At 55.2% G+C, this 19,580-nt stretch overlaps 8 protein-coding genes across 8 annotated transcripts; 7 read left to right on the top strand and 1 right to left on the bottom strand.

Moving 5' to 3' along the window:
* Positions 1 to 696: 696 nt before the first annotated feature.
* Positions 697 to 2,452, top strand: SPSK_01620 (nucleobase:cation symporter-1, NCS1 family; the record flags this gene model as incomplete). Its single annotated transcript, XM_016728529.1, has 2 exons — positions 697 to 1,311; positions 1,370 to 2,452. The coding sequence occupies 2 exons, from the start codon at positions 697 to 699 to the stop codon at positions 2,450 to 2,452; spliced, it is 1,698 nt and encodes a 565-aa protein (XP_016590261.1).
* A 410-nt stretch (positions 2,453 to 2,862) lies between these two features.
* SPSK_01894 (RTA1 domain protein) lies at positions 2,863 to 3,729 on the bottom strand (the record flags this gene model as incomplete). Its single annotated transcript, XM_016728793.1, has 1 exon — positions 2,863 to 3,729. The coding sequence occupies one exon, from the start codon at positions 3,727 to 3,729 to the stop codon at positions 2,863 to 2,865; it is 867 nt and encodes a 288-aa protein (XP_016590262.1).
* A 1,963-nt stretch (positions 3,730 to 5,692) lies between these two features.
* On the top strand, positions 5,693 to 7,586 carry SPSK_01577 (c6 zinc finger domain containing protein; the record flags this gene model as incomplete). Its single annotated transcript, XM_016728486.1, has 2 exons — positions 5,693 to 5,759; positions 5,842 to 7,586. The coding sequence occupies 2 exons, from the start codon at positions 5,693 to 5,695 to the stop codon at positions 7,584 to 7,586; spliced, it is 1,812 nt and encodes a 603-aa protein (XP_016590263.1).
* A 2,116-nt stretch (positions 7,587 to 9,702) lies between these two features.
* Positions 9,703 to 12,060, top strand: SPSK_01495 (uncharacterized protein; the record flags this gene model as incomplete). Its single annotated transcript, XM_016728406.1, has 1 exon — positions 9,703 to 12,060. One exon carries the CDS (start codon positions 9,703 to 9,705, stop codon positions 12,058 to 12,060), a length of 2,358 nt encoding a protein of 785 aa, XP_016590264.1.
* Positions 12,061 to 12,384: 324 nt separating this feature from the next.
* On the top strand, positions 12,385 to 13,043 carry SPSK_01961 (Rieske [2Fe-2S] domain protein; the record flags this gene model as incomplete). The annotated part of the gene is made up of 2 exons (XM_016728859.1): positions 12,385 to 12,717; positions 12,774 to 13,043. 2 exons carry the CDS (start codon positions 12,385 to 12,387, stop codon positions 13,041 to 13,043), a joined length of 603 nt encoding a protein of 200 aa, XP_016590265.1.
* Positions 13,044 to 13,340: 297 nt separating this feature from the next.
* SPSK_02071 (uncharacterized protein) lies at positions 13,341 to 13,635 on the top strand (the record flags this gene model as incomplete). Its single annotated transcript, XM_016728966.1, has 2 exons — positions 13,341 to 13,368; positions 13,439 to 13,635. 2 exons carry the CDS (start codon positions 13,341 to 13,343, stop codon positions 13,633 to 13,635), a joined length of 225 nt encoding a protein of 74 aa, XP_016590266.1.
* A 507-nt stretch (positions 13,636 to 14,142) lies between these two features.
* On the top strand, positions 14,143 to 14,772 carry SPSK_01970 (alkyl hydroperoxide reductase 1; the record flags this gene model as incomplete). Its single annotated transcript, XM_016728868.1, has 3 exons — positions 14,143 to 14,466; positions 14,523 to 14,605; positions 14,679 to 14,772. 3 exons carry the CDS (start codon positions 14,143 to 14,145, stop codon positions 14,770 to 14,772), a joined length of 501 nt encoding a protein of 166 aa, XP_016590267.1.
* Positions 14,773 to 16,305: 1,533 nt separating this feature from the next.
* On the top strand, positions 16,306 to 17,919 carry SPSK_01660 (polyamine oxidase (propane-1,3-diamine-forming); the record flags this gene model as incomplete). Its single annotated transcript, XM_016728567.1, has 1 exon — positions 16,306 to 17,919. One exon carries the CDS (start codon positions 16,306 to 16,308, stop codon positions 17,917 to 17,919), a length of 1,614 nt encoding a protein of 537 aa, XP_016590268.1.
* Positions 17,920 to 19,580: the final 1,661 nt, after the last annotated feature.

The raw sequence follows: 19,580 nt of genomic DNA on the forward strand, positions 1-19,580 counted from the left end.
CTATTGCCAAATCATCGAGTCGTCTATGACGCTGGTTAAAAGTTGGTCGAAAATTGATCCCAATTTTAAATAATATTGTAAACCCGGCACTACGCTGTAGCTTCACAGTAACAGCACAGAACTTCGCATATTCGTGTCAAACGTTTGCTGTCGCTCCTTTCTCAGGAAACACGGACCAGTCCGATGTCGCCCATTTCAGTGTAAATATCGTGCCTTCCCTTCCGGACCAATTCGACTGATAACGGACCCTCCCGAGAGCCTAATAACAGGACCATATCAGACGCTACGGACCAATCAGACGCCACAATTGGACGTCAAATCGTTATCGGAATGGCCTCTAGGTTTCCAACAACACCACAGAAAGAGCAGAAAGCAAAGTAGGAACCCAGAAGATACTTCTTTGCCCCGTTGACTTATGCCCTTTGTCTCTTTTCGGAACGGTCCATCGCATCGCACACCATGTCGTATCTGCTGTCGTAGCGCACGGATATCTCAGCATTTGCTCTATCTGATACGTTCTTCAGCAGCCGCAACGCGATATAGCCCTGCCACATGCATACGCACAAGGGCGTATAAGAGAGTGGGTTGTCTCGAGACAAACTCCATGATCGACTGTCAACAGTCACCAGTCACCAGTCAAAGCCACCGAAAGGAGCCAGCCGCCCAGCGATCCGTCGACCCCCACCGACCGCCAATATGCACCTGCCCACCGCCTCCTTCCCCCGGTCCCGTGCCGACTGGAAGGCCGTCCTCAGCACCAGCGACGGCGAAGCAAAGTCCTCGCAATGGATCAACAAGGACTTGGCGCCAACACCGGCCGCCACCCGCACCTGGTCCTGGATCTCCCTGACCAGCTACTGGTGGGGCAATGCCTTCAACGCCAGCCAGTGGTCCAACGGCGCGTCCCTCGTCGCCGTCGGCCTCACCTGGTGGCAGGCCTTGATTTCTTGCATCCTGGCCAATCTTGTATCGTCGTCAGTCGCCCTCGCCTTGGGCCGGCCTGGTGCCCGCTACCACATCGGTTACCCCGTCCTGGCCCGCAGCGTCTTTGGCATGTACGGCCACCTGTTTTTTGTATGGATCCGCGCTGTCGTAGCCATCATCTGGTTTGGTGTCCAAAGCTACTTTGGGTCCCAGCTGCTGAGCGTCATGCTGCGGTGCATTTTTGGCGGCTCGTGGTGGGACCTGGCGAACCATCTGCCAGAGAGTGCGGGCATCACGTCCCGGGACATCCTGGCGTTTTTCCTGTTCTGGATGCTCGAGATGCCCTTTCTCGCCGTTCACCCGTCCAAGATTAAGTTTTTGTTTGCAGTAAGTACCAACGGATATCAATACATGGTACAGGAAAGCCGTACTAAGTCTCCACAAGGCCGAGTCTATTCTGTGCCCCCTCGCCTGTATCGGCGTCTTTGCCTGGTGTGTTCACTATGGCGGTGGTCTCAAGATTGATAGCGTCTCTGCCGCCGTCCCCGTCACCGGCTCAGCACTCGGCTGGGCGATGCTCAACGGCATCAACAGCTGCCTCGGCGTCACCTCCGCCCTACTCGTCAACCAACCTGACCTTACTCGCTACACACGCCGCCCCAAGGACGCCGGGTGGCGTCAAGCGTTCTCCATATTTGCCAGCAAGACGCTCATCTTTTTCTTTGGTATCGGGGCCACTGCGGCCGTCCAGGGCCAGTTTGGCGAGGCGTACTGGAACCAGTGGGACCTGTTGAATGCCATTCTCGACCGCTTCTGGGGTCCCGCCGCGCGCGCGGGCTGCTTCTTTGCGTCGGCCGGTTTCACCCTGAGCGTGCTTGGCGTCAACATTGGCTGCAATGCCATTCCATTTGGTGCCGACGTCACCGGCTTGTTGCCACGCATTTTTAAGATTGTGCGCGGTCAGCTCTTCTGCGGCATTATCTCGCTCGCCATTGTGCCGTGGAAACTACTCACCGACGGCGCCGGCTTCATTACCTTTTTGGGCAGCTACAACATTTTTATTGCGCCCATCTGCGGCATCGTCATTACGGACTACTACTTTGTCAAGCGCGGTAACATTCACGTGCCCTCGCTCTTCCACCCGGCGTCAGGATCGCTGTACTACTACACCAAGGGCTGGAATCTGAAGGCAGTCATCTGCTGGGTCTGTGCTGCCACGTTTGGTATTCCCGGCCTCATTGGATCATACCACCCGACGTGGGTTGGTGTGGCTGCCACCCACATCTACGAGATGGGCTGGATCATCACCTTCTTCTCGGCTGCCGCTTTCTATTACGCTACAAATGTAGCTCTTCCGGCTCAAGTGCAGCCCCGTGGCTACTCCGGGACCATCAGCAGCAAGGATTTTGAGTCGTACGCGGCGACAGACGGCTACTTGGACGGCGATTCGCTAGTGGAGTTCCCTGTTGTTCTTGTTGGATCTGGCGACAGTGCGGCGTCGCAAGACGTCGTAACGGAGAAAGTGTAGGGTTACGCAGAGCAACGGGCCGTGCAAAACGGCAGGATGCAAGGCCGTGTCAGATTGCTTTTACATATCACTTATTTTAGCGCTTGGCAGTACTGACAACGAGCAAAGTGTATTAGAAATGGTATCTACTAAGTCCCGTAGCAACGACACCACGCTGATATCACAAAAGAAAGTTACAAAACACCAGTCTATGGACGCCCGCGTCTATCAGGTTCGACAGCCCACCAAGGGATGATGTTGAAAAATCACGATATTGATAATCAAAGTTCAACCACTAAACAAGAGGAAAGGAACGAGGAACGGAATCAGGAACGAGCGGCAAAAATCCTCTAATGGAAAGGAAATGAGTAAGCAAAGGAACTTGAAAGGATACTTCCCCAGACTGTAGAGGCCAGCCTGTTCCCTGTCACCTACTTTCGTCGAGAACAGCAGCGCCACGACGAGGGCATCTCCGTCTCGGGTCCCCGCATGATGCTGCCTGGGTGGACAATGTTGTACAACACAATGGCAACAAACATGGGCAGCGTGTCCAGGGCGTACTGGAAGGCCTCGTGGTTGGGGATGCTGCTCTTGAGGCCGCTCGCATACTCGACGATGCGGAAGATGATGCGGATGATGATGAGGGCCAAGACGGCGAATTGGACGTAAAGCAGCAGCAGAGCCGGACGGAGGGCGCGCGGGGACTGCTTAGCTTCACGGCGCATGACAGTCCACAGCTTGATGCCAAACACGCTGCAAATCAAGATGAACAGGAGCTGGACACCCACGCCGCCCATGTAGACGTGCAGATCCCGCAGTACCTCGTCCTCGGGGATGCCGTTGGCCGACGCCGTGGCCGCGCCGTAGACCTGGATGACAAATGCAATGATGTCCAACACCACAAACAGCAGGCCGAACCTGGATGCTGGAACCCCCCACAGCTTGCGATCCGGTGTGTAGTTGTACACGAGGCGGCCAAAGACCATGTAGGCAAAGGCATTCGTCCACAGCGGCGCAATCAGAATCAAGACGAACCAGGCGGCATAGTCGCCGAAACTGGCGGGTGTCTGGATGCTAATGGTGCGAAAGATGTAGGTCAAGAGCTGCCACAACACGGACATGACAATGACCCAACAATAGTTGAAGAACTTTTTGTAATAGATGGCCTGGCCGACGTGGGCGACAAGGGCGATGGCGAAGAGCACGAGGAAGAAGATGGACGCGCCAATATTAGGACAGAACGACCACATCGTGTCGGGCGTCGTCAGCGCCTTGCACGTATCGGCTATGGAGGCCATTGTCGCTTGTGGAGGTGGTGGAGATGGAGGAGGTGGAAGGGGTAGAAGGGGTGGACGAGGTGGACGACGCGGTGAAGTCGTAGATGTTCAGTGTCGACGAGGAGAAAGTTGTCTGATCAGGATGATAAGGAAGTCGGTACGTCCATGTCTTTTTGCAAAGAGGTTGACACTGGGGGCCCAGAATGATAAACTTATACAGATGGTCACGTATGTTTATGGATTTTACATGAGGCGCCCTGTGAAGCATAATTTTGGCGTCACTGCTACTACGAAAGGACCATACGAGCAGATGCACGCGTATGGACAAAGTGCCGTGTGGTACATAATTTTGAATACACGCCGTGATCTTAATCTTAACTTCAAATTCTGTAGTCATTGGGAGACATTGGCCGACGTATGGGCAGTCAAGCCATACGAGCAGGCAGGGCACGTTTCCAGACATGCGGTACGACGCACATCTCACCAAGACAACGGCAGAGAGACAGTGAGACTGAGACGGTGGAGCAGATTGTGGCCAAGCAGCCGCGTCCAGATTCTGTACAGAGTCGCAATATTTGGGGCCATTGGATGACAGAACCGAAAGTCGTTTGCGTACAAAATTAGAATTTAAAATGAGCGAATGAAAAAAAAAATAAAATAAAAAAATAAAAAATAAAAATACATAATCAAAAATACAGACACCAGAAAACTACAAATAAACCAAACACCCACCCAGAATCTTCAAGTTCTGGTAGAAGCCTGGAAGGAAGAGGCAGGACATTATGACACCATGTCAGATGGTTGTTCAGCCGTTCAGATCGTCGCGAGATTGAAACAGCATCTCGCGCCAGGCACCGGCAACGGCCCTCCTCCATAAATAAGCTCGGAAAGGTGGATGCGTAAAAGTGGAGGCTCAAGATATCCAGATGCACATGAAACCGTGATTGGCCTGTTCGTATGGGCATGTGGGCCCCTTTGCCGTATCCATGCCTCTGGTTCGTCCGCCTCTTCAGCCCTTTTCTGTACCCTAGTCGTCTTTGTTTGCGACGCTGACGGAGCATGCCGAGGGATGGCTCTTTGCCCCATTTGTGCACCCTTTCTCGCCAAACGGTTCCTGCAGCCCAGTCGTACGCCATAATATATATCCGGGAACAGCTTGGCCGCCGCAAACGACCCTGACCGGTTGCCGGTACTTTCCTCGAGCTCGTATGGGCGTCCCCTTCTTTCACTCGCACATCTCTTGTCCCTCTTTTTTGACATCTCGTCTCCTGGACTTCGTTTCACGCCCATCAGCCACGTCAAGAAACGGTCTTGGCCCCCCGTCCATACGAGCACAACGACCCGCCCTCTCTCACTATTCACGACGTTCGTCCGTCCAAGACGCTGAGACCAAGCTCACAATGACTCGGGTCAAGCCCGGCGAGCGGAAACGGGCCAAGGCCCCTAAAGTGCGCACTGGATGTCGAACCTGCAAGTACGTGTCCCATACGATGAATCTCTTCCACTTTTGCCAGACCATGCTTCGATGCTGTCGTGAGACGCCGTACAACATCGCCACCCAACGCTAACCACCAACAAACAGATGTATGTGAAACTGGTAATATTGCTTTGTTGACCCTGTATATGGCTGGCCCTGCACTTTTGCCGTGCTGCCGCCTCTCTCGTCCCACCTTCGCCCCGTGCTCCATGTCGTTTGCTCCACAGACTATCTCCCCGCAAGAATGGGACAGCTGTGGTGCATGATCTGCTGGTGCACCACGGACGGCAAGAGCGTACGGACTAGAGACTATGTACTAGAGACTGCACATCGCTGCCCTATGTACCGTATGGCTGGCTGCAGCTAAATGGCGATCCCACCTCCCCTTCTGCCCATATTTTGTTATATTGTGTCACTCGTCTCTCATACTCACTCTGCCAGTGCGAAAAGTCAAGTGCGACGAGGCCCGGCCTGCCTGTCTTCGATGTAAGTGTTGCATAGCCTATTATGGCTATTGTCCCTGTACACCTGCTCCTCATCCTCCTTCGCTTATGTGTTCCTGTGATGTGTGCACGTATGACGTAGGCCAGTGGCGATCCTTTAGCATATGTCTGATCACCTACCCGCTGCCTTTCACCTCCTCTGACACAATGTAGGTACGTCAACGGGCCGTGTTTGTGATGGCTTCGACCCTCTGCCCAGCGACCACTCCAACAGCAACGGGGCCAGCAATGGGCGCTTCGTTGCCGTTGCTCACCGGCCAACTGGACGCATGTCCATGTCGGCTTTGTCGCCGGCGCCGAGTCCATCGTTGTCGACGCACCGGATCTCGCCGTCGTCCTATGGCGATCCCTTGGAAGCACGCTCTCTGCTCTACTTTACCGAACGCACCATCGCACAGTTCCAGGCGTTCTTCCCCGACGAGTTCTGGAACAGCCACGTGCTGCAGTTTGCCCTTTCGCAAGACTGCATTCGGCACGCAATCGTGTCGCTGTCCGCCCATCACGAACGCTACTCGCGGCCACACGCCGACGGCGTGCCAGCCATCAGCAGTGCCACCACGACCCCTAGCAACATGGCCATATTTTCCAAGGTGGGTTCATCCGACATGAATGCCAACATGGATGCCGACCGCGCGTTCGCCTTCAAACAGCACAATCTCGCAATCAAGTCGCTGCTGGCCTGCGGCGACCCCAGCAAGGCGCTGCACGTGCACCTCGTGTCGTGCTTGATTTTCATTTGCATTGAAGCTCTGCAGGGCGAGCTGCTGTCCGCAATCCGCCTGTTCAAGCACGGCCTCTCCATGATCGAGGAGCTGAACCGGCGGACAGGCATCCTGGGGAAGGTGACACCGGGGCCATCGTCGACAGACACTGCAGCAGGCACCGCGCCAGGCGCACCAAAACCAGCCTCAGCCGCCACCCCTGGATCCACGGCATCGTCGTCCGCATCTACGTCATCTGCCGCGACAGCATCTACGTCTGCATCCTCTTCCTCTACGACGTCGCTGCCGCAGACACCACAGGCCGTGATGCCCTCTCCGACCGCTCCTTCGTTTTCCGACAGTATCGTCAATGCTGTTGTCGCTTTTCTCAACCGGTTTGCCGTCCAAGTGGCGCTGCTGGTCGGCGACATCGACCCCGACCTGAACATTGGCGTCATGGCCGGCGTCAGCCGCAAACCGACGCTGTCGCCTGACACGCGCTTCCATTCGCTGCTGGAAGCCCGCGAGAGCATCCTGAACCTGGCCATCCACGTGCTCTCGGGTGCGCCCCGCGCCCGCTTGGGCGACGGCTTTCTGGAGTCGGCCGTGCTCATGCTCGGCTGGTGGACCGCTGCGTTTGACCAGATGGTGGCCGAGCGGGGGCCCTCGCTGTCGCCGCGCGGCATCGCGCTCTTGGAGCTGCACAAGCGGTATCTGGCCGCCCACCTCAAAGTGCCCAACCCTACCAACAGCGACGACCGCTGGATGAACTACGTGACCGAGTTCGCCGACATCGTGTCGTTGGCCGAGCGGGCGCTGCAGCCGGAACCGGATGCCGTCGGCACCAAGGAGACCACGCTGCCCACGTTCCACATGGACCTGGGCGTCATCCCCGTCATGTTCTCGACAGTCCTGCGCTGCCGCGACCCCGTCGTGCGCCGCCGTGCGCTGGCCGTCCTGCGCAACAACCGTCTGCAAGAAGGCATCTGGGACAGCTCCTTGACGCTACGAGTGGCGGAGCGGATTGTCATGCTCGAGGAGAGCAGTGTGGCGGCGGCGGCGGTGGCGGCGGCAGGCATGGCGCGCAAGCCGCAGCGGGTCAAGAGCATCCAGGTGCGCATGGACCCGGACGAGAAGGTGGCCACGCTTGAGTACGGGCTAGAGGACGATAAATTTGAAGAGGTTCTCGACTGGTAGCGCGGAGGGGAAACCGGAAACAGAGGGTGGGCATTCAACGGCTGGCGGTTGACTGTCTTGAAGCACTACCTCTGTATGTCAACAGCCGACCTAAACGATGGATGGTTTTTAAAACTTGTGATACGGACGAGGCATTGCTCGAGTGTTTGTGTACTGTATCGAGGTCATCGTCGGCGGTGCATATATAGTTATGTACCTGCCAGCCTCTTGTTCTGCATTAATGTAATGTTTTCTTTTTTGCCAACTCCAGAAAGACCTCCATATTTGTCTTTATTGTGGGCACACGTCTTCACACGCACAAGCAAGTGCAATGTCGACAACACTGAACGCCAGAGACGCCACCGCATTATTTCGTATACCAACTGCCATGCCAGGATGACTTGCAGGAACACAGCGTCGCCATGAGACCTCCGACATCGGCCTTTGACTCACCGGGCACTCCCACGACAACCTGCTTGTCACTGCGGTCATTGTCGGCATTGTCGACGTCGTTGTGCTGAGAAAGCACGTTTGTCTTGTCCCCTTGCTCCTGTTGTACAAAGGATACAGCCATATTCGGAAGCGGTAGTCGCTTGTTTACGAGTTTCAGTTTGCCAAGCCTGGCAGTTGACATTGGAACGACACTGTGTCGTCGTCTTTCTGTTCTAGGCTGTGGCGGTATCGGTTAGCCCGCCACGCCCTGACCTCCAGCGCTCATTAGCGCGTTTGGTCCCCGCAGCCACTGCCTGCCTGCTCTTCAGGCTGACAGGTTCCTACGGATTCTGTTTTCCACAACTTGCTAGACTGTCGCGTAAGTCTCGTCTTTCTCCCTCTTCCCCCTTTCTCTCTTCTCGACTTGACTATCCGGACTTCAAAGGGCGTCGCGGGGAAAGTTTGCATGATCCTTGGCCCAAGACTAAGAGCAGCGTTACAGCCTGCGGAGGACTGGGGACGACTAAGGAGAAAAGGGGAGGCCTGTGGAAGGCGGACTTTGATGGCCGTGATGTAGGCCACAGTAGACGGGACGAGGCTATTGTTCTTGTTGTTTGTTGCTAGCATCGTATTAATATCGTACTTCCAAACAGTTTGGTGCACATCGCACTTTAGGATCGACCTCTGTGCATTTTGACCCGGAGCTTCGGTTCGTTTGCAATGTGCGACATCGGGAGCTGACTCACGGAGGCGAGGTCGGGAAATGTACAGGGAAATTGAAGAGTTTCCAAATTGCGACATCACCACAGACGCTCAATTTGAATGAATGTAATACGGAGCAAATGTATGTCGTCTTCTTTATTGCTTTTTAGTACGGGGCTGGATGCTGGACGAAAGTTTGCCGTGCGCCCTTGCGGGTTGATTTGTCCAGTAGAGTGTTAGGCCATTGTAAGGATGCAACGCCGCCATACCCCAAACACAATACTTTTCGGGGGATTCCTCCTACTGGTGGTCTGCTGACGGTCGCAGGTCAATATCCGAGGATAACCTGAGCGTGAGCGGACGAGAGGAAACAGGGGCACAACGAGGCGTCGGAGCGATTTGTCGTGCATCGCGGCTGTCAAATCCATTCCCTTCCAGGGACACACGTTCCTGTTTACTATTCTTTTATGTCTGCTGACAGCGGAGTCTCTTTTCCTCGAAGCCGCCGCGTGGTCCGTGCGGCAAGGCCCCACAGTGGCCCCGTTGCACTTGTCACAAAGGCTGTCACCGATAGGAAGACATGTCGGATATCGATATTGCGCGCCGACGCTGTCATAGCTGGGTGACATGATTAATACCCAGAGAACCTGTCTGATTGGTCATCGCAGTTAGTCCGCGCTGCGTAAAATGTACAATACAAAAGGATGTCAGTCGCTGCGGAGCGGCAACAAACGGAGTGTTATTGACTTCCTTTTTTGCTTTGATTCTGCTTGCTTTTGTTTGTTGATTTGTGATGATGGGGTCCAACGGAGATTGATGGCCGTGTGTGCCTTTCGCACTCAACAACTTTTTCACCGGGGACGCAAACACAACCGGAAACGAAACAATCCGCGGCAGTCAATGTTATACGCCGATGATTGCCGAGGCCACCAACGATTGATACCACATCATACGGAGCACAGAACCACCGGATACGGAGACGACTCCCGCACTTCACACGGACATGGACCTCCCGACGCGACCACGGGATGCGTCCGTGGGCTACGGCATAGCCCACCGACGCAACAGCAGCGGCAGTTATCCCGAGGAGCGCTCTGTCCAATCTCACCACACTCACAACGCCCACAATGCAAACTACACAGACCTCTCCCACGCACACCACAATTCACCAACAAGGCCCAACGCTGCGTCTACATCGGCACGAACACGCCGCGGCAGTGGAGAACAGTCCAAACAGCTCGCGTGTTCCAGCTGTCGTAAAAGAAAAATCAAATGCCAGCCCGACCTGGATGGTGGCCGTTGCCGAGCATGCTTGCGGTCGGGCACCGAGTGTCTGATCCCCGCTGTCGATGAGCGCAAACTATCCAACAGTAAAAAGCTTGTGCGCGAGCTGTACGCCAAGATTGCGTCGTTGGAAGCGGAACTGCTCTCCCATCGACATGCTGCACAACCGCCACCTTGCGCCGCCCGTGAGAACACTGGCCGTGATATTGTCCGTGATATTCCGAGAAACATCCGTCGAGACAGCTTCCACCATGTCATTGGCATCGACGACCGCAACACACCAGAGTGCGACGAGTTCGTCGACCCTGTGGCAACGTCATCACCCGGCAGCCAGAGCGACCGTTCCGGAGGCGCCGCCTCGTTGTCGTTGGAATACGTGATCATCCGGCTCTGCGGCGGCTATAGGCATCTCAACAGCAACTGCGTAAGTCAGCCGCGTTACAACGGCCCGACTTGGAGCCTGAACCTAGCCGAGAGTGTAGCATCCTCCGTTTTGTCGAGAAGCAAGGCGACCACGCAGCCTTCGCACAATGGCGGCCGCGTCGTGTGGCAGGACATCGTGTCGGAATCGCTGCAAGACCACTTGTTTGAGCTCTACTGGAAATACCAGCACCAGGTCATCCCCATCATCCACAAGGAGGCGTTTTTGCAGGACTTTAAGAGTGGCCAGACAGGGTACTGCAGCAAGCTGCTGGTGCACTGCATTTTAGCGCGGGCGGCTGCCATCTCAGACCGGCCCGACATCCGTGCCCTGGCGCTGGTGGCGGACGAAGTCAACGATGATTCGCCTTTGCTGGTGCGGCGATGCACCGATTTGCTCAACGCGGAACGCAACCATCCAGGCATCACGACACTGCAGTCCCTCGAGCTGCTCAGCGAGATCTACGGTGTGGTGAACAACGAAACCAAGGGCTGGATGTACGCCGACCAGGCGAGCCGGTTGGCCTTTGAGTTGGGCCTGCACAGTGACATGGAAGGCTTCCACTCGGATCAGGCGACGGCAACCAGCCTGACGCCCATGGAGAGGGAGGTGCGCCAGACATGTTTCTGGGGTTGCTTCTCGTTTGACCGGCAATGGGCGCTATACTCGGGCAGACCCCAAATGATCAAGCTCGACGATGTAACCGTCCAAAAGCCCAGGCCGTCTGTGGCTGGAGGCAACATGGCGTCACTTGAGCCGCGCATGTCGGTCGCCTGGGCCGACTTGTTGGAGATTGTCGGCATCTTATGCGACGCTCTCAATGGCGCCCAGACGACGCGCCACCGTGTGGCTGCTCTCGACCGCAGCTTCCGTGACTGGTACACCAATTTGGATGCCGAGTTCCGGTACAACCCCCAACAAATACCGGCCGTCTTCCATCTGCACATGCAGTACTCTGCCGCCGTCATCCTGTTGCACCGGCCACTCGCGCAGTTTGGTGCCGAACCAACACCGCACGCCATTGCATATGGTCCCTACAGCTCCCACAACCGCCCCTCGCCCAAAGAGACCTCCCGCCAGATCTGTATCCAACATGCCTGTCTCATCGCCCAGTACCTGCAGCAGTACGAGGAGTGCCACGGCAGCCTGCGCACCCTATCGTGGGTCACGCTGCACATGATTAGCACGGCTGCCGCGACGCTGATTGCCACGCTGTCAGAAAGACGAGACACCCCTGGAAGTAACACGCCTTATCTCGTGTCGTCTCTCCAGATGTGTATTCGAACCCTGGGCGCCCTCGAGGAGAGCCATCTGCCGACACGCAGAGTGCGCAAACTCTTCCTGCACGCCATGCGCCTGCTGAACCTGGAGAGCATGCTGGCATCGGTCGCCAGGACTACCGAAACTGCTGGAGCCCCTGCGACGTTGATGTCGCCGTCGATGTCGCCGTCGTCCCCCCCTTTTGTCGCACCCATCCATACGCCGGCTGGCACATGGGCCCCGGCTTCCTTGGATATGCCGATAGGGGGCATATGGGCCGGCGAGACTCACTCGGCCATGCATGCCGAGGCCGCTACCTTTGACGAGTTTCTGCCGCCGGATCACTATGTCTCGCACACCGAGATGCTCTTGTCTTTTGAATCGCTGTTGTATTAGGGCGTGTTGCATGGTGCTGCTGTCGAATATACACGAGTTATTCCGTAATGACTGACGTTATCTCTGCTAACTCGTAAGGTTCCTTCTCTTTCCTTTTTCACGATTACCCAGCTGCTACTAGATTTGAATAGATATTTACGTGTAGGATTTCATTTCCGTCAACAACATGCCCGTTGTTGCGGTGCTGTCCGTCTGTATAAAGTGCTGCCGATTGGCTGATGCACGATATTAGTGGGTCCCGTACTTCTGTGTGGACTATGATAAGATTTCACACGCACCAAAATACCCACTGAAACGATCGAGGACCTACAACCGCGCCACGACATGTTCAACTTCTTCCGGACGTCCCGCCAGCGCGGTGATGCCGCGTGGTTCTGCGCCGGGCCGGCGTCGGCCTACCCAGATATCCAGCCTATGGACCCGGATGCCGTTGTCGTCGAGGTCATCTCCACACCAAGACCGAGAGCATGTGGCACCCCTTCCAGTCTGCCCGTTGCCGGCTGCAAGATCTTTCATGTTTCTGAAGACGCAGATACAGGTAACGTCACAGCAAGTGAAGTTCTAGTGCAGGACGTTGCCCAAGTCGAGGGCACCGATGCACTCAAGGACCAGGTGCTCGTGTTCCAGTACAAGGGCCAGTTCCACGCCGTGGATCATGTAAGCACCTGCTATACCAACAACCTCTGTCCAACGTCGTTCACTAACAGCCACAGAAATGCCCGCACATGTCATACCCCCTCTCCAACGCCACACCTTTCGATATTGAAGACTTTGGTATCGTGCTCAGTGCCGGCCTGACGTGTCCCAAGCACGGCTGGTCCTTTGATATGTTTACTGGCATGGGCGACCGCGGCAACTACCGCCTACAAATCTGGGAAGTCGAGCTGAGAGATGTCGCAGGAAACGTAACCAAAGCTACAGGGGAAGACGTTGATCTAACGGACAAGGACGTATGGGTGCGGAAGAAGCAAAGGATAGGATAGAAATTGTGGCGGTATGGTGCACGGGCAGAAATTCATACTGGCGTTGTGGCTTATAGGGCATTATATGCATGTCTCTTCCATTCCATTTTCAGATTTTCTTAGTTCATGTCTTTCCGTCAATCACTTTGTTTCCTCTCCTCAATAAATATCCCGTGCGTGCTCCGTCACCGGCTTGCTTGCCGTGCTGCTTGCGCGATCTGCAGACGGACACGAGAGAAGATATGATGAAATTGAAGGCGGCACTGTAACACCGTCGAATCAAGAGTCAAGAGTATCGAGCGTGGTCGTTAAATAAGGATGTCGTCGCGCAGTGGCCGACAACCAGGTGTGCGTCAACACCGTGCCCGTCCCATTGCCCAAACCCTACGAACTGCTCGTCAAACACTCTGCTGCAGCCTCTTCCGGTCTGATCAGACGAACTTTTGTATCGGACGACGTCGGCATCAAGCCGAAGGGCAACAAAATACCGCCAATCACCGAGGGCTACGAGGCGACTAAGGTTGTGGTCGCTGTTGGTCAGAAGCGCAGCTCGGGCAGTTCCTCTTTTAAAGTCGGCGACACGTCCAGATTCCTGCCATCTGACAATGTGTGATTCGACTGCGAATGCTGCCAGACACATCCAATGTTGTGAAGACGGCGGTTGCGAGGCAAGAACCCGGGCCACTCGGCTGGTGGGTTCCATCGGCGCACATTTGTTTACAGTGCGACATGTGCTGAAGAGCACCCGCTACGCCACACCGAGCTACGGGTACCTTGATGGGTATGGTCACTACTTCGTCGGGCCCGGTTTCCACTAAATTCAGGGCAAGGTTTACATAAAGCGGCCGGCCACCAAAGGCAGCCAGGGCGCCAGGCACCAGGGCAAATAACGCAATCGGCTGAGAAATGGCATGTCCCAAATCCCCAGTACGCGATGCCCCGCGGTCCGTTGTCGGATAGCTTGCTGGCAGCCATCCCACCGAAACATTCCGACACAGCATCTTCGATTTTGTCAACGCATCAACAGTTCAGCAACTCTACCAGTCTATCTCGATTTCACATCTAGCTCAACGTCCCTCGATTCGACCACCCCCTCGTCCAACATCCCCACCCTCCCACCATGTCTGGTCTCAAAGCTGGCGACGCGTTCCCCGAGGGCGTGTCCTTCCAGTACGTCCCGCCCACCGGCGAGCTCGACCTCACTGCCTGCGGCCTCGCTGTCCCCTACAAGGCCAGCGAGGAGGCCAAGAACAAGAAGATTGTGTTCGTGTCGGTGCCCGGTGCCTTCACGCCCACGTGCCAGGAGCAGCACCTCGTCTCGTACCTCAAGAACCGCGACGCGCTCAAGGCCAAGGGCGTCGACCAGGTTGTGTTCCTGGCCTTCAATGACCAATTTGTCATGGCCGCCTGGGGCAAGGCCAACGGCGTGTCGGACGATTCGATTGTGAGTCTCTGACGGGCGTAAATGAAATTCAGTCGAGACGGCCCGCTAATTGACAGCTCTTCGTGTCGGATCCCGGTGCGGCCTTTAGCAAGTCCATTGGCTGGACCTCCGGCGAGCGGACTGCTCGGTACGCCATCATGTGAGTTGTCCATCTCCAGTGCCGCTTCTTGTGATTTGGCCCAGTCACAGTCCACACTAACTCTCCCCTCCAGTGTCGACAACGGCAAGGTCGTGTACGCCGAGCGGGACACGGTCCCCAAGTCCATCGAAAACACGGGCGCCGAGGCCATCTTGGCCCGCTTGTAAGCGACATTCGGCTACAGGGCGTGAGGGGTGGGATTCAATGCAAACCAGACCAGGGCGTGTATTAAGATGACACCGAGACGTACTTCCGTCAGCACAGCGTCTGTTTCCCTTCGACTGATCAATAGCCAACATGCAAAATACACGCACGTCACCAAGCAGCAGCATTCTAGTGTGGAAGACATACGCAAATACGTTTAGTCCGCAAATCACGTCCATGCATTACGTGCTCGTTTCATGTCTCGTGCCTTTTGTATATTCCACTTACTTCATTCAAGGCTCACTATGCTGAACAAGGCCTTTAACATGCTGTTGAATCTTCACGAAACGCACCTTTCAAGAACAGTTTGCGTCGGCCTTGGGAGTGGACCCCTTCTCGTCCCTTGTCCACATACCACGCCCGGGGCTACGCAACGAACCGACTTGTAGCTTCTGGTCCGCATTAATGTGTTCAACGCCCTCCCCAAAACGCTGCTGTGTTGGGGTTTTCAGTAGGCGGGCAGTGTCGCGACGCATCCTGCCAGTTCGGCCATGTGCATTCCAAGCTGGCTGCGGCGTCTGTCCCAAGAGACCCTGGAATCGACTGCGGTCCAGCAGAACCCGCAATCCCCCGGATCGACATGGTCCCGTTCCACGCGTCCGGGACAACTTTGACAGCCCTACGCACGTTCTCGCGACAAACCGAGCATTGTAGTGTGGGGCGAGCCGTGGGACGTCCATTCGTAGGAGTCCAAAGCGCCGTTCTTGATGCAGTGGACACGGTTCGTGCAGGGCTGTGGGCCGATTGAGAACACAAACGACCAGCGCCAGAGGCGAGGCGAGAAGCGTCTCGTGTTTACTTGTTCTTGGTAGAAGCAATGCTGAGGACGACTAGGTGGTGATCTGTGAAATTTGTTACGCCGTGGTCACGTTAACAACCAACATGCAACGATTCTTACAGACGCTGTCGTTTTATTAAAACTAACGGAATTTAACGTCGACAAAGGTTAATCCAGGATGAGGATGTCAATACAGGCCTGTGCGGGTCCAACGACACCCCCAATGCACGCCGATATGAGTGGTACCCGCGTGTGTAGGTTATCTTTGTCGCATTCCAAGGGTTGCACGGCCCTCTGATAACGCCAGAATAAGTCACACCTCTCAAGGTCCGTCGTCCGGTTTTTGCACCTCATTGCAGATTAGTGCTGAGGGCAAGTCTAACCATCTCCTCACCCAGACCCCTGCAAATGTACTAATGCAGTGCCGATCCTGCACAAAGCTTCCCAGAACAGCAATAAAGTGCTGATACGGATGCAGCCGTACGCCGTGTGTGAGGCCGCCGGGGTAGAAGCTTGGCCGAGAGAGACCTGGATAGGCCCAAAACGGCAGGTACAAGAGTTGCAACGTTCACACTACCTTCACATTCCCATCCTGGCCGTCGGCGTGCATTTGTTTTGTCTCCATGACGTACAGCTGTATATATTTACGCCGAGCATGCCAACTCAATCTCTGCCGGCAAAGCAATATCGTCCACATCCTCGACCGAGACGCACCGCCATGCCTTCACTTTTGAACTGTGTGGCCCTCTTGGCCGGGGCCAGCTGCACTGTTGCCCTCGCCATCGAGCAGCCCCGACATGCCGCATCGTCCAGCACCGGCAGCTGTCGCAAGACGAAGGTCGCCGTGCTCGGTGCAGGCGTGGCCGGCATCACGGCCGCTCAGGCGCTGGCCAATGCATCGGTCACCGATTTCTTGCTCGTCGACCGCAACGACTACATCGGCGGCCGCGTTGCACACACGACGTTTGGCACAAAGGCCGACAACTCGTCGTACACCGTCGAGCTCGGTGCCAACTGGGTCCAGGGTCTTGGTTCGCCAGGCGGGCCCGAGAACCCCATCTGGACCCTGGCCAAGCGCTACGGGCTCAACAACACCTACTCCAACTACAGCTCCCTGCTGACCTACGACCACACCGGGTCTGTCGACTACACGGACGTCATGGACGCGTACGATGCGACGTACGAGGTGGCCGCCGCCGACGCGGGCGTATTGCTCACCGACAACTTGCAGGACACGAGTGCCCGCGTCGGGTTCAGCCTGGCCGACTGGAAGCCCAAAAAGGACATGCACGCCCAGGCGGTCGAGTTCTGGAACTGGGACTGGGAGACGGCGTACGCGCCCGAAGACTGCAGCTTCGTGTTTGGCGTGTCGGGCAACAACCTGACCTTTAACCAGTTCAGCGACGAGAACAACTACGTCTGGGACCAGCGCGGTTTCAACACCTTTCTGTATGGCGAGGCCAGCACGTTCCTCGCCGAAAACGACCCACGCCTGCTGCTCTCCACCACGGTCACCAACATCACCTACTCTGATTCTGGCGTTACAGTCGTCTTCGAGGACGGCGGCTGCGTTGAGGCCGACCACGCCATCTGCACCTTCTCGCTCGGTGTCCTGCAAAACGACGTCATCGACTTTGAGCCGCCGCTGCCGCGCTGGAAGGTGGACGCCATCGAGTCCTTTGAGATGGGCACCTACACAAAAATCTTCTTGCAGTTCAACGAGACATTTTGGGACGAGGACGTCCAGTACTTTTTGTACGCCGACCCCCAGGTGCGCGGCTACTACCCGGTGTGGCAGTCGCTCGACGGCCCCGGTTTCTTGGAGGGCTCGCACATTCTGTTTGTGACGGTCGTGGGCGCCGAGTCATACCGTGTCGAGCAGCAGGACGACCAAGTTACACTGGCCGAGAGCATGGCGGTTCTGCGCAGCATGTTCCCCGACATTGACGTCCCCGACCCGCTGGCCATCCTCTACCCGCGCTGGAGTCTGGAAGAGTGGGCGTTTGGCTCGTACAGCAACTGGCCCGTCGGCATGACCCTCGAGAAGCACCAGAACCTCCGCGCCAACGTCGGCCATCTCTGGTTTGCTGGTGAGGCCAACTCGGCCGAGTACTTTGGCTTCCTGCACGGCGCCTGGTTCGAGGGCCGCGAAGTCGGCCAGCGCGTGGCGGCTGCACTCCAGGACAAGACGGGCGGACACGGCCATCACAATGCGTCGTGGAACATGGCCCGGTACGAGGTCCTGCATGGCACCACCAACCTCAACGAGTACAACTACTACAACGGCTGGCCTGTCAGCAGTTTTGTGGACTACGACACGAGCTCGAACTAGGTGGACGTGGGGTGAGTGTCAACGAAACCAGGTAAAAGTATTTTGTACGTACCGTGGTGGTGGAGCAGTGCTTGGATTGTTTGTCGGCCTGGGACCGCCTGTATATATTGTTGATATGTCTTTTGCGTGAATTTTGAAACGTGGGACTTATTTTAATTCTCAATTCTGTAAAGTGACATAGGTGCAGCTTTCCACGAGGCAGTGACAATGTGACGACGTAGTGTCCACAATTTGTTGTTGATGTTCGAGGCTTGATTTTAATATATTTTAAATTCCAGGCTGGTTGTATGCCGTTGGGCCATTTTAGCACGATTTCTTTTGTCGTCCAGTTTTCTCATGTTTTGTTCGCATCGCTTTCCATCATAGGATTACTTTCTGCGTTTTCGTAATATTTTAATAGAACCTTAAAAAATCGTTATATACAATTTTACAGGACTTGCAATCTGTGGTTTTCTTCATTGAATGTGTTTTTTTTTAAAAAAAAAAATTTAAAAAAAATAAAACAAAATAAAACATTGTCAATCAATGTTTCCCCCAAGAAAATAAAATAAAATTGAAGACATTAGACATTACACGGAAGCAAGCAGATTCAATATCAAATTTGCCAAATTCATACCACGTTTTAATAGACCACTACTACTTTTCTTTCCGCATCATCAGCTTACGATACGTATCCTTATTTCGTCCTGTTCTTCACCTTGCATCATTGCTCTCCTGATATCCTTACTCCACCTTTGTTGATATCATGTCGATTCTGCCGCGGCATGTTGCGGCTCTTCCCTTGCCACAATAACACAGGCCTTATTAGTGGACGACACCACTTTATGGAAGCTTGTTTGGAGGACCTTGAGAGCGCTGCGCTCCGTAGAAGACCCTGAATATTAGAGGACGAAGTAATTTGGGCACGTGTTTTTAGCGCTATTCGACGTAACAGCTTCCATTTTAGGATTGGACTGCCCTGCCCTTCCAGCCCCTGTAATAGTATCGGCAACACTAGAGCCAACTCCGTCCGCCAACAGCTAAGTGTCAGTGCCTGTCAACGGCCAACTGTCGCCACTGTCACCGCTGTCTTTGCCCACAATTAACCGCGGTTGACTCGCCTCGCTCGCCTCCAGTCTCACGCTGCCCCCCTCGCCACCTTTCCCCAATTTCTGTATTTGCTGCAGTTCCCATTTTGTTATCAAGCAATGAATCATTCCTGTTGGAAAAGTCTTCGGCGAGAATGGTGTCTCGAAGGACAAGTGCAAGATAGTGAGTTTCACGTGACGCAAATCCGCATGTAAACAAGGAAAAGGGGTAGCTCAACGGAGTCGTGTTGGTGTAAAGCCGTGTGACTACGGCTTTGTGCAATTTTTCGAAACAGCTCGCGGCATGCATTGACAACAACCAAATTGCTGCAGTCACAGATGTCGATGTGGTGTCCGTTTTATGGCAAGATTAGCTGCTCTCATGGCAAGTAAGCCCGTACTTTGCTAGCGCTACTGAGTCGAGGAGACAGGGCGGGCTTGACAGAAGTGGTGGTGGGTCGGAGGCTTTGATGAATGGCGCCAGTATGGGGAAAAGCAACCCCTGCGGAATGGTACGCAGTCGGCCAGCTCTACGATTAGCGCACGTTGAAGCACCGAGGCTGTTTGTCAGTGAGCCATAGTTATGACGATCAG

Source organism: Sporothrix schenckii (genome assembly GCF_000961545.1).
Source record: "Sporothrix schenckii 1099-18 chromosome Unknown Cont42, whole genome shotgun sequence".
Taxonomy (NCBI): domain Eukaryota; kingdom Fungi; phylum Ascomycota; class Sordariomycetes; order Ophiostomatales; family Ophiostomataceae; genus Sporothrix; species Sporothrix schenckii.